The sequence below is a fragment of the Saccostrea cucullata genome, unplaced genomic scaffold (assembly GCF_032062105.1).
Source record: "Saccostrea cucullata isolate Sc308-1 unplaced genomic scaffold, CSIRO_AGI_Scuc_v1 ctg1542, whole genome shotgun sequence".
NCBI lineage: Eukaryota > Metazoa > Mollusca > Bivalvia > Ostreida > Ostreidae > Saccostrea > Saccostrea cuccullata.
In genome coordinates, this window is record NW_026939168.1 from 35,871 (window position 1) to 49,510 (window position 13,640).

The 13,640-nt window shown below is 33.2% G+C and overlaps 1 protein-coding gene across 1 annotated transcript; it reads left to right on the plus strand.

Annotated features, from left to right (window-relative positions):
* The first annotated feature begins 1,184 nt into the window (after nucleotides 1–1,184).
* Nucleotides 1,185–3,770, plus strand: LOC134252447 (zinc finger protein 883-like). The gene is made up of 2 exons (XM_062734937.1): nucleotides 1,185–1,217; nucleotides 1,839–3,770. Exons 1-2 carry the CDS (start codon nucleotides 1,185–1,187, stop codon nucleotides 3,582–3,584), a joined length of 1,779 nt encoding a protein of 592 aa, XP_062590921.1. The 3' UTR covers nucleotides 3,585–3,770.
* Nucleotides 3,771–13,640: the final 9,870 nt, after the last annotated feature.

Sequence of the window (13,640 nt, forward strand, 5' to 3'; positions counted from 1 at the left end):
AAATGAATAAAAAACAGACGAGTAAAAATCTAATTTTTTTTCCATGCATTAATATTTTTGGATATGTTAAAACCATATATGGCGTATGTACAGTGAAAATTATTAGACTAAAATTATAAGAACTTATTATTTGTATCAGTACTTTATATAAAGATAGGACTTTTCCGTAAATTACAAAATCTAAGTCAATTGCGTTATAAAGATATCATGATTTAATTAGGATTCTCGGAATTTTCTCCGACTCGGAAGAAAATACAAAAGATTTAAATAACACATAACAGAGGAGATAAAATCGTATTTTTAGTTGAAACGTGGTGTTCTCCGTGTTCAGAATTGTATGAAAAGTTTTAATTTAAATGTTTTAACTATATTTCTTTACTTAAATTTGTTTTTTTCAAAAATATATTTTTTTGATCAGTTACGCCATATATGGCTTTAAGAAAAACGAGATTATAAATGCACCGGCGCCATTTTAGATTTTACAAGAGAATATGGGGCACACTTAACTAACTTATCTTGAGCCTTCATCAATCTCATATGTTTGGATAAAACACCTGACGAATTTTTGCCATCAAATTTTGTAACACAATCGCATATTCATCTTTGATTGTCAGCATCTTTAAATGCTACAATGATTAAAAATATTGTATTATTCATTTATTAGGTACAAAATCACCGTCTCAAGCCACGATCTGGAGTCTGCATATAGCTCTCTCCTACCAGTGGCTGCTTGATCACAAAAAGTGTCGTAATCTTGAATATAAACGCCTCTCTATTGTGACGTATATATTCAGTCAGTGGCAAGTTTTGTTTCCATCGCAAATGAAATCAACAACTGACGTCAACAGTGTTAAAGAAATATTTCCTTTACTGCGATATATTCATTGAAAGGTCGTTATAAAGTTCATCATCCGACTATGGTTTACTCGCATTGGTCAATATTTCAATGAGCTACGAAAAGTCTCGCCTCGTTCAACCACGGCCAGAAAGGGAGAGGATCGTACATTTTGGATGTGGTTTGCGATGATTGTACAAAATATGGTCGATATATTTTGAATACCTTAAAGTCGATTGTGATCATTTTATTGCAAAAAGAATGTGACCTAACTTTGCGCAAAAAAACCATTTGAGCATAGACAGTGCATTGAGCTGTATATATGTTGGCATACAGTCTGTCAAATGACATGGAAATGAACATCAATGATCTACCTGTTAATGTGAAGTCAGGTTCATCAAAGAAGAAATGAAGAGATGGATAACACAACTTTTAATATTAAATCACATTTACCAAAAAAAAAGAAAAAAAGAAACTATGATGATGTTTTAAAGCATTGATTAGAGAGAAAATTGCATCATGCTTTATTGATTCATGGTTAGCAAGGGGCCAAGTAAGGAATACAGTCTTTTCAACCTAAACTGAGCAGTTTAAATTTTAAGAAATTCACATGGTAAAAGAAGTCCTTATTTACCCTTGTTCTTTAACCCATTTTTTAAAATTAAAAAAACAACTATTACCTTGAATCAGTATAACTTAAGGAGGCTGGGGAGGGGGGGGGGGGGTCAACGATTTAACCACCAGATTAAACTTATTTTTTTTAGATACTGTATCTTTAGCCAACAACTTTCATTTGGCAAAGAAAAAAATTATACATTTTAGTTTTAATATTGATCACTTTTGTATATCTGTTATGGAGCTCTTCTTTTGTAAGAGATTAAAATAGTCTAAAAATGGCTGCCACCCCAGCGTCTTTAATATTTATTTGTTTAACTTTTTATCCTTACAATAAACATAATCACAACATGGAGAATTAAAACTGATTTCTTTGTCATATTTGCAGAAGGAAAGGAGCGATTTCCAACCCCATTCAAATATTCAGAAAGATACCGAAAAATTACAGAACTATTGTGCAGAGGAAGATAAGACAGGAAATTCCGAAAGACACATCAACACACATGTAAGTAAAAAGTCATTAAAGTGTAACAGTTGGAAAGATTCAACTAGTTCAGGTCACTTACAGAGACAAATAAGTTCTCAAACCAGTAAGGAAAGTTTTAAGTGTGAAATTTGTGGGAAGGCATTGTCTGTATCAGATGACTTTGCTGGCTACATGAGGACACAAACTGGTAATGTATCTTATTGTTGTGATGCATGTGCAAAAACTTGGAACCAATCAGGTGCCTTACAGAGAAATACGAGGATATTCACAGATAAAACACAGTATAAATGTTATGTATTTGAGATGTCATTCAGTGAGTCACAAAACTTGCAGACACACATGAATACACACACAGCTGAAAAGCCTTATAAATGTGAAGTGTGTGAGAAGACATTCAGTTGGCCAGGAAATCTAAAGAGTCACATGAGGACACATACTGGTGAAAAACCATACAAATGTGATGTGTGTGGAAAGGAATTCATCCAGTTACGGCACTTACAGGATCACATGAGGACACATACTGGGGAAAAACCTTATAAATGTGATGTGTGTGAGAAGGCTTACAAGCACTCACAGAGCTTATGGAGTCACATGAAGACACATTCTGGTGTAAAACCTTACAAATGTGATGTGTGTGAAAAGAGTTTATCTGGAGCAAAAGCCCTACAGGACCATATGTTGATACATACAGGTGAAAAACCTCACAAATGTTATGTGTGTATGAAGGCATTCACTCGTTCAAGGGACTTACAGACTCACACAAGGACACATACAGGTGAAAAACTATATACATGTGATTTGTGTGGGAAGGCATTCACTTGTTCAAGTGATTTACAGAGTCACAGGAGGATATTACATTCAGAGGATAAACCTTATAAATGTAATATGTGTGATAAGGCATTCACTCGTTCAGGTAGCTTACAGATTCACATGAGGATCCATACAGGAGAAAAACCTTATAAATGTGATGTTTGTGGAAAGGCTTTCAACAATGTAAGTAACTTAAACTGCCACATGAAGCTACACAAAGGTGATAAATCTTATCAATGTGATGTGTGTGGGAAGGCATTTAACCAATTGCAGAACTTACACAAACACAGAAGGATACATACAGGTGATAAACCTTATAAATGTGATGTGTGTAAATGGACATTCAACCAGTTGCAGGCTTTTAAGGGTCACATGATGACACATACAGGTGATAAACCTTATAAATGTGATGTGTGTGGGAAGGCTTTCAAACAATCAGGTGGCTTAAAGAAGCATATGAGGACACATACAGATGATAAACATTATAAATGTGATGTTTGTCAGAAGGCATTTAACCATTCAAGTCATTTATTGAATCACATGAGAATACATACAGGTGATAGTCACTCAGTCAAACATCTTACAAAGTCACACGAGGACACATACTGGAGAAAAACCTTATATACATGCGATGTATGTGGAAAGGCATTTTACCGTTCAAGTTGCAAACTGAGACACATGAGGATACATACAGGTGAAAAACCTTATGAATGTGGTGTATGTGGACAAAAATTCAGCAGATCAGATACCTTACAAAAACACATGAGGATTCATATAGGTAATAACATAAAAACGAAGTGTATAGAAGATGGAATAGTCTGTCAAAATGACATGTAAATGAACATCAGTGATATATCTATTAATGTGAGCTGTCTCCAAATCAGATTTATAAAAGAAGAAAATAAAGTGACAAATAACAACTTGTTAAAAAAATATTTAATAAAGATCTGAATTATTTTTGACATTACCAGATTGCCCCCACAAAAGTCACATTTTGAAAACTTCATGAAATGTGCTGAATTCAATAAACTGTATGAAAAATATAAATTTACAGAACATATTATAGTTTCAAAGCAGTTTATTCAGTAATTTTGCTTTTATGGCATCACAAACTAGTCCCGAGTTTATATCCTTTTTCAGAACAAGGACAAAATGGACAAAATTTTCAACAATTTTAGCTTTAGAGTTTATAGAGAGCTTGTGTGTTCAGGAACAATATTTACATATTTCATTGATATTATCATTCTAAATATTATATCAAAATATTGATCCTGAACACAAATGTGCATAGTGACTTTTGCTCAAAATATCGACGAAATCTAAACATTATTCGTAAAAAAAACTGAAATTTACGTCATGTTTGTGACGTCATTACGTACATATGCCATCATAACTTCTGAAAATATTCAGTGCTTTGAAGTCAGCACATACTCCCCTGTTTAAGAACTTAAGGTAATTCCACACTCCTATGATGTCATAGGTTTTTGCAAAAACTGTAATTAGTTTAAATTTGTACCTTATAGAGAAATATCTCTTGGAAGAATGCTTTACAATAGGTGTAATGATAAATATTGTTATGTTAAAGAATTCAAAAAATGCATATTTTCTATATTTAATCAATTATTCAATCTTTAAATAATGTTTACAAGGGCAATAACTCCTTCTAAGGTCTCTTCATTCAGGCATTTGCTTTTCTGTAAAATAGTTTACCTGATATTCACAATTCAAAAGTATCTTTTAGGTAGGAAGTATTTAGGAACACTCAGCATCAGAATTATGCATATTAACCAGTTTTTACATATTTTCTTCAATACTTTTAACCAAAAATGTACAATTTTTTGATGTTGACATACAGTTCTGTTTATTTATGTTTTGCATCTTAAATAATATGGTGACCTATACATTTTTTGCAATAAATGGAAAGTTTAAAGTATATTGAATGAAAATATATGCGGTTTTTGTACTTTGAACCCATAAAATTGTGAGGGTGGAAATTCCTTAATTAAGTATGACCTCCATCAAAGTTTGATTTGGGGGGCAAATATTGGTTATTACCGCATAAAGTTCTTTCATATAAGAAATTAAAATCTTAATTATAAAGTATGTAGGAAGGTATTCTCATACATGTTAACTCTCCCGATTTAGGCTGGAGTCTACCGCTTTTTCATTCCATCTCCCGCCTACCGATTTAATGCAGAAATCTACCGCTTTTCTTCAAAAGCTTCGTCTAAAGTATTTTTGGTTCGCTTGGGTATCCATTTTTGAAGCCACTCTCATAAAATCTCGCTAGATATCGCGTGATTAGACTCGGAATCATACAATCGCTTTTTTTGTACTTAGATTTCAAGCACGGATTTGACAACGACAACAACACAAGACTACCAGTGATTACATTAGTTACGATAAATTAATCAACATCCCTGCCATGAAAAAGGAGATACAGCTTTTAAGAATTAGATGAAAACATTTGACATCGTCTTTAAAAGCACAGAAACTCACAACTTTATCAATAAAGTCAATAGAAATCACTCGATTGACCAAGCCATGTTGCACATCTCTACTTTCGTTTTCGATCATCGCGGGAAATCTGATTTATATAACGAAAGATAGGAACTTGTTTTAGATCTAGATTAAACCATTTTATCATTTGTTTTGTTTAAAAACTGAATGAATATTTTGAATTATTGCTTCTAGGCTAAATCAGCAAAGATCCCTCTTCACAAGGCTAAGTAAAGTAGCCAATCCAAGCAAAATGATGAGCATGAAAAATATTTGAATTTGTACAATTTATGTCAAACTTAAGGTGTTTCTGTCTTCTTCTTTGCTGTTGATATTTAAGATTAATTAGTGTAGGTACCTGATTTCATTTAAGGCTTATAATATACATGTATATTACATGAACGATATCGATAATCCAAGCGTTAAACAACACGCGCGCAATGCTACCGCTTTTGAGGTCTGAATCTCCCTCTTTTTCATCACAATATGTTAACATGTATGGTATTCTTTGCACCAGGAGACATAGTTCCATGAAAAACAAAGGAAATAAACTTGTGTTAAGCCTTGTATGTGGGACGCTTGTGAAAATACATTTAACCAATTAGATAACTTACAGAAAATATGGGGACACATACTGGTAAAACATGTTATCAATTTGATTTGTGTGAAATAAAAAAACTTCCAATTGATTTTATAACTAAAGGGTACGAATAGATTATAAAACCTCATAAAATTGATGTGTATGGAAGGTTTTAACATTTTTAGCCCATCTCGATGAAGTCGATTTAAGGTCAAACAACATGTTCCTTAAAAACTTATCTAAAATCTCTTGGTATAATATCAAAATGTGTTCATATTTTTTTATTCTCTCCTAAATTTTCCATTGTTTTCAAAATGTTTTAATGGAGTTTGAATGGAGCTAAAATGTAAAAGTCAGCTGTTGAATATAAAAGTCTCTTCATAAAACTCCAATTATAGGTACACCCAAAAATTGTGTTATGGCCATTTAGAATATTTACCATATAGTTTATTTAAGAAAAATGACCTTATGGTATTCTCGCAAAATGCATGGTAAGGTACCCTAGTTTTTTGTTAGGAAACTTTATTAAGTATCTATACTTCAATGACAAATTCTTTGGAAAAATTATAATATATTGAGGAACATGTCATCTGACCTTAAGCTTGTGCTGTGCCCGGCTTTGGTGTTGGTGTCACAGGTGTCAGTTTTAGGAGCAAGTCAATTCCCAAGTAACTCTAAGCCTTACCCAAACTAAACTTGCATTGATGCTGCATCTATGGATGGGCTCTACCAGACTTGCTTTGGATGCTGGATCTGACCGTCATTTTTGAGCTGTGTGACCAGTTTAATATTTTAGAGCAGGTCCATTTTCAAGAAACTATAAGTCCTACCCAGACCGAAATTGCATGAATGATCAGATGCATCTATGGATGGACACTACTAGACTTGCTTCGGTTGCTGATTTTGGCCTACAATTTTAGATGAGTAACCCGAGTAATTTTTTTTTTGAGTATTTCTTTAATTTTATGGTCTGATTGATTGATTGATTTTATATTGTTTAACGTCCCTCTCGAGAATTTTTCACTCATATGGAGACGCCACCACTTGCCGGTGGAGGGCTACAAATTTTGTCCTATGCTTGGCACTCAGGGCCTTTGAGCAGTGAGGGACGGGGGGTCGGTTTATAAGGTCTCATCTGAAAGACCGGTCTCCACGTCCCACAGTGGGATTCGAACCCGCGACGTAAGAATTTGACTCCTTACTTTGCGACTCTAGAGCAGACACTTTAACCACTGCGCCACGCGGGCAACAATCTTATGGCCTGTAATCATGATTAAAACTGCATAGATGATGCATCTATAGATAGACAGTCGAGACTTACTTTGGATTCTAGATCTGATCTACATTTTCTAAATGAGTGACCAGGTTATTTTTTTTGGGGGGGGGACACTAGATAACTACCCGTGCAATCTAAGCACAAATCTTACGATAGTTTCGTCAAACCCAGCCCAATAAAAAATTAAGTTTATTGTAGTTGTAAATTGTAGAATTTACTGACAGACTACAGACTTATCGAGGGAGGAAATAATTTGTTCAAAAGTCCCCATGAAGTAAATGCACGTCACCATCCCCACCCAATTTTAGTGAAAATTTGAAAATTTAATAAAAATCTTTAATTGAAGTTTATCTGTTCAAAAGAAGTCGGTTCACTTTACGCATAAAATGGCCCTGTAGATGGGTCATTTTCAAAAAATGTCCATATTCCTGTTATACAAGCTTTTTTTGAAAATTTTGCAATAAAAATTAAATTTTTTTTACCCGATGAATTTAACAACAATCTGCAAGTGTAGAAAAAAATTAAGTGCGATTAAAAATTGACTTGAATACTGAAAAAAGTCCTTCAACCTGAGTAAAATTAAAGAGAATTGCTTGTGATTTGGCCGGATGTTTGACTTCAACTCTGATTATTGATGTAGTAAATATAATTAAGCAGTGTAAAATGACCTTTATTGTGTTGTACATGTTTAATACTGTCTAAATGCATGCTAAAATGTGATTGAAAAAGAGTAAGAATATGATTTTTTTTTAAGTTAAGTGTGTGTTATTTTGGCCGTGTCCTTGGAGTTACCAGGACATAAAAGTTATCTGTAACAGTTATCTTTCCTAAAGAAACTCTTGACTATCAGCCTCCTTCTTTTGGTCTTGTTCCCGCCAAAATATCATAAGACACTTTACACAGATCTTTTATACCATAGGCACAATATGTGGTTGAAGGCAAGTTTGATTGCAATAGTAATTTATTTTTGAGTCCTAGGAGTTACTTCGATATTGTGATGATAAATTAATTTGCCATTTCTTTGATGCATTGAGCAAGTTTATAACAAAATACCTATCATCTAGGAGCTGTGCTTTATGTTCATAAGTCAGTTATTGCTTTTATACTTCCAATTATTTATATAATAATTCCCTGGTGTTACTGTCCATTTTGTTACTGCAAGAAAAGTTACTCTAAGGATGTATCTAGTTACTCCATGGACAATTTACATAAAAAATATTTAAAAAGAATGCAAGTTGGAGTCATATGTTTTATTTTCCTCCCTTATTTAAAACTATCCAGTAACTAATTTTGTTTTAAAATGCCAAATTATTTACTAAATGTTTTTACCATTTGAGAATCATATGATTTTGCAGTCTTGGTTATGCAAAGGACAGAATTGGGTAACTCCGCAGACCAATTGAAAAAAAACCCTTTAAATTCCCAATTTTAATACAACATTTGTGTAAAGTTTATTACAATATAAAATAACAGAAATATTTTTATCAAATTGGCATTTATTTTTCATATTATGTTTCCATGAGCTATAAATTAATTCAATAAATAATTTGAGTAACACAAAGGACAATGTTTGGTAACACAATGGATGTAAAAACGATTAAATATTTATGTTATTAATATACTCTTGCATGTTCCTTTGTTTCTGTAGGAAAATATACAACTTTTATTTCTTTTGAATAAATTGAAATATCAAAATTCATTATGTAATGCAATCATATCCCCTTTTATGCTCTTTAAAGTAACCTATGGTAACACCATAAACAAATTCAGTTACTCGAGGGACACAGCAAGGATTAAAGATAGAAAAATGAAACAAGCGTATTGCATATGGAGTGGTAATTGTGTTCATTGTATTGCAGAAAACCAATGTGGTGACATATTGCAATTCAAGTAAAAATGAATAGTGAAGTGCTAAAAATATATGATGGTTAAAAATGGTGACACAAAGGAAGTTTTAGGTAACACAAGGGAATGTGAAATAAGGCAGAATATAATTTGTTTTCTTTAGTCTGAAGATTCTAGTTATGTTCTCTTAATGAAAATGATGTAAACAAGACACATTAAAAAGATGCAATGAAGCCAATAGAATCCAAGACGTAAAAGATAGATTTATATCATTGAATTGAAAATACCTTTAAAGTAATATATCAGATACGGAACATTTCTTTGCAAATGCATTTAAAGTCCTTTAATCATGTAAACCCTTAGATGAAAAAGTCACAAATTGTTCATAACTGTTCTAAAAGGATTTCAAAAGATTTTTTTAAGGAGACAATGTACCCAGGGGATGACAAATCCCATTGCCCGACGCCCGGGGCTAGTGAATTTTAGGGGTGGGCAAGTGAAATTTTATCAACCACTTGCCCGTGGGCAAGTGACTTATCAAAAATAGAATTTATTTGTAGGCCATCAATTTAAAGCTGGGCATAGGGGCTTGCATGATTTACTCAGCATTTTTCTTCCTATTTTTTTTAAATATCTAAAAATACAGAATAAGTTTATGATAGGGCGAGCAAAAATTCAGGTAGGGCAAGTCAATTTTTACCATGTACTTGCCCTTGGACAAGTGCCTTAAAAATCTAATTGTCAGCCCCTGGTACCAGTCATTACCCTAGAATACAGTTTTGCATTTAGTTGAGGATGTTCTTCAGATTTGTCCAACTGAAATCCCTCATGACTGTTCTACATCCTGTAAACGTTGGTGCTGAAAGAAGTTTTTAACCTTGGATGTACATAAGCTTTTGGAAAGTGGTGGAGAAGATTATATAGTCGGACATTATACAAGATTATATTGGACAACAACAAGGCCAGATATGGTGGCAGACCACTACATTTCAAGCCACTTTGTTGGATTGTTACCCTGAAGAACTGTCAATGAAAGTTTGGCAAACGATCAGTGGATACAAGAGCAAAAAGGGCAGAAAAATATCAATGAAAAAAATGAAAAAGAGTACAGATTAAAAAAAGTCAAGAGTTTCTGATAGGAAATCCGACTAAAGAAACTGAAAAGACTGACACCCTGGAAGAGAAAGAATTGGAGTCAATAATGAACATCAGACTACAGATGAAGAGAAATCAGATCCTTTGGAAGAGAGACTGGATAAAGATACAGAAAAAATGAACTTAAATGTATGCATGGGATTAGACAGAACCTAAAACCATGTTCCTTTTTAACAGGCCAAAAACTGTAAAAGATAAAAGCTGGTATAGCATTGCTAATGTTTTAATAATATTGTCACCATCATATCTTGTAGATGTGTATTATGAAGAGAGCTCATTGTGGAAAGAGGCTAGCTGTAGATAAATGAAATGAAAATGTAAAATCCATAAAAAGATTAACGCATTCTATATATTTGAAATCTGGTCATTTACAAATACATGTACATGTTCTAGTTCCACAATTATTTCTTCATTAAAAATTAGTTCTAGCTGATCTAAGACTCATCTATGTAAACCTTTGAATCTTTTAAAGGTGTCCTTTGTGTTATTTTTTGTCATTGGTGTTACAGCTTCTGCTTGGATATGTAAATACACTAACAAGTACTGATCAATGATTCAAAGTCATGTGATAGTAATTATTTATTAATCGGGCATAACAATTTGATTTCATTTTTCTACTGTCATATATCTTATGATTGGATAGTTATGTCTATGTCGTTACTGTTTTATCCTTGGTGTTACTAGTCAGACTCAAAATGTATAATGAAAGAAATCCCCCGCCAATTTTTTATGTTAAAACCATATACTCTTATATTCACCTCTAGGGTAATTTCATTACTATCCTTTTCGGAAGGAAGGAGAACAACTTTATTATTTCTTTCTAAGTATTACACAAAATATCCTTAGTGTAACCTTTATGTCCTTTGTGTTATGCAAATATCCTTGGTGTTACCAACACATTTTTCCTATATTTATGTTCTAAATCTTTATACAATTTTATCGAAACTTGCAACACAATACTGTCGTTTTCTAATACTAAGTTTATTTGCAAAGCAAGTATTTTGTGCTGAGGTAAATGATGTATGCCTTAAGTAAACGTGTAAGATATATACAAAAGTTACAACACTTACAACTTCCAGCTATACTTTATCTGATAATTTTCTGTTATGAAACATCAGTTTGATTCAATAGAATAATTTTATCACTACGTTGAGATTGTTATTCTAAAAACCTTAATTTTTTTTTAAAATTATGATTTTACTATGACTTTTAACTAAGTAACACCATGGACATTTATTGTTGGGTCCATGTACATATAATGTTTTTTTTGGAATATGTTAATAGAATTCTTTGTGCTTTAACATTGTTTATGCATCTATGATGTTTGAATGCTAAAATAAAACTTTAAAAAGTTTAGAATGCCACATTTATTTTTGCAAAATACTGGTGTTGGAATTTGGACAAATTTTGAAAATGACTCAGATATACTAATTGATTTATTAACACTTGATTTTTAGCTCTTCTGAGCCAAAGGCTCAAAGAGCTAATGCTATGGCCATTTGTGCGGTGTGCGGTGTGCGTCATGCGGTGTGCGGTGTGCGTTAACTTTTTAGAATATGGGCCATAACTCAAGAACCCCTTGGCCAATCAGAGTCAAATTTGTCACAGGGTATCCTTGGCCCAAGGGCTACCATTTATACTAAAATAAGGGTTGGTACCCTGAATCAAGGGGAGATAATCAGGAAAACAAAACAAAAAGCACTGGTTGCTAAAAAATCTTCTTCTCCAGAACCACTGGGCAGATTTTCACCAAACTTACATACAAGGATCAGGGTATGTTGAAGATTAAAAATTGTTCAAGGCATGACCCTGGGGCAAAGGGCGTGGTCTCAAGGTCACTTTAAAGTTGACCTAAATTTACAATTAATAAAAATGTTCATATTTTGCTTACTATAAGGACTAGGATCATCAAATCTTGTAAGTTGATGCATCTTAGGACTTCACATCATGTTAACTCAAAAGTAGGTCACGGTGACCAACTTTTTTAATTTTGCGGGCATTTGTTTTCAAATTGATTTGAAGGCATATTTTGGATACTTTAAGGCCTATGATCATCAAACTTAGTCAGTTGATGCATCTTGGGTCCTTGAACAACGTCAACTTAAAAGTAGGTCACCGTGACCTACTTTTTGAACTTTATGACTTATCCTTTTCAAAACATTTAATCCCATTATTTCAGGCACTGAAAGGGTTAGAATCATCAAATCTTGTAAGTTGCTGCATCATGGGACTTTAAAACATATTTAAGAAAAAGTAGGTCACTGTGACCTACTTTTAGAATTTTGCAGGCATTTGTTTTCAAATTGTTTAAAAGGCATATTTTGGTTACCTTTAAACCTATGATCATCAAACTTGGTCAGGAGATGCATCTTGGGAATCTGAAAAATGTCGACCAAAATGTAGGTCACGGTGACCTACTTTCGACATTTTATGGCTATATTTAAGTATCTTAGGTATTTATTGGCTTAGAATCATCAAACTTTGTGAGTTGATGCATCTTCGGTTTTCGGAGAGTGACGACCAAAAATTAAGTCACAGTGACCTACTTTTGACATTTTATGGCTATATTTAAGTATCTGCGGTACTTATTGGCTTAGAATCATCAAACTTTGTCAGTTGATGCATCTTGGGTTTTCGGAGAGTGACGACCAAAAATTAGGTCGCGATGACCTACTTTCGACATTTTATGGCTATATCTAAGTATCTTGGGTATTTTTTGGCTTAGAATCATCAAACTTTGTGAGTTGACGCATCTTGGGTTTTAGGAGATTGACGACCAAAAATTAGGTTATGGTGACCTACTTTTGGCATTTTATGGCTATATTTAAGTATTTCCTGTACAAATTGGCTTAGAATCATCAAACTTTGTCAATTGATGCATCTTGGGTTTACGGAGAGTGACGACCAAAAATTAGGTCACAGTGACCTACTTTTGACATTTTATGGCTATATTTAAGTATTTCCGGTACTTTATTGGCTTAGAATCATGAAACTTTGTGAGTTGATGCATCTTTGGTTTTTGGAGAGTGATGACCAAAAATTAGGTCACAGCGACCTACTTTCGACATTTTATGGCTATATTTAAGTATCTTCGGTATTTATTGGCTTAGAATCATCAAACTTAGTCAGCAGATGCATCTTTGGACTCTGAAAAATGTTGACTAAAATGTAGGTTGTGGTGACCTACTTTTGACATTTTATGGCTATATTTAAGTATCTCTGGTACTTATTAGCTTAGAATCATCAAACTTTGTCAGTTGATGCATCTTGGGTTTTCGGAGAATGTCCACCAAAAAGTAGGTCACAGTGACCTACTTTCAACATTTTATGGCTATATTTAAGTATTTTCGGTATTTATTGGCTTAGAATAATCAAACTGTGAAAGTTGCTGCATTTTGGCTTTTCCAAGAATGTAGACCAAGAAGTAGTCCTTATTGGCTAAGAATCATCAAATTTTGTCAGGTGGTGCAACTTTGGTCTTAGGATACTTAGGGTTAGAGGCTTCAAATACAAGTGATAGGTTGTACAATTTATCAGA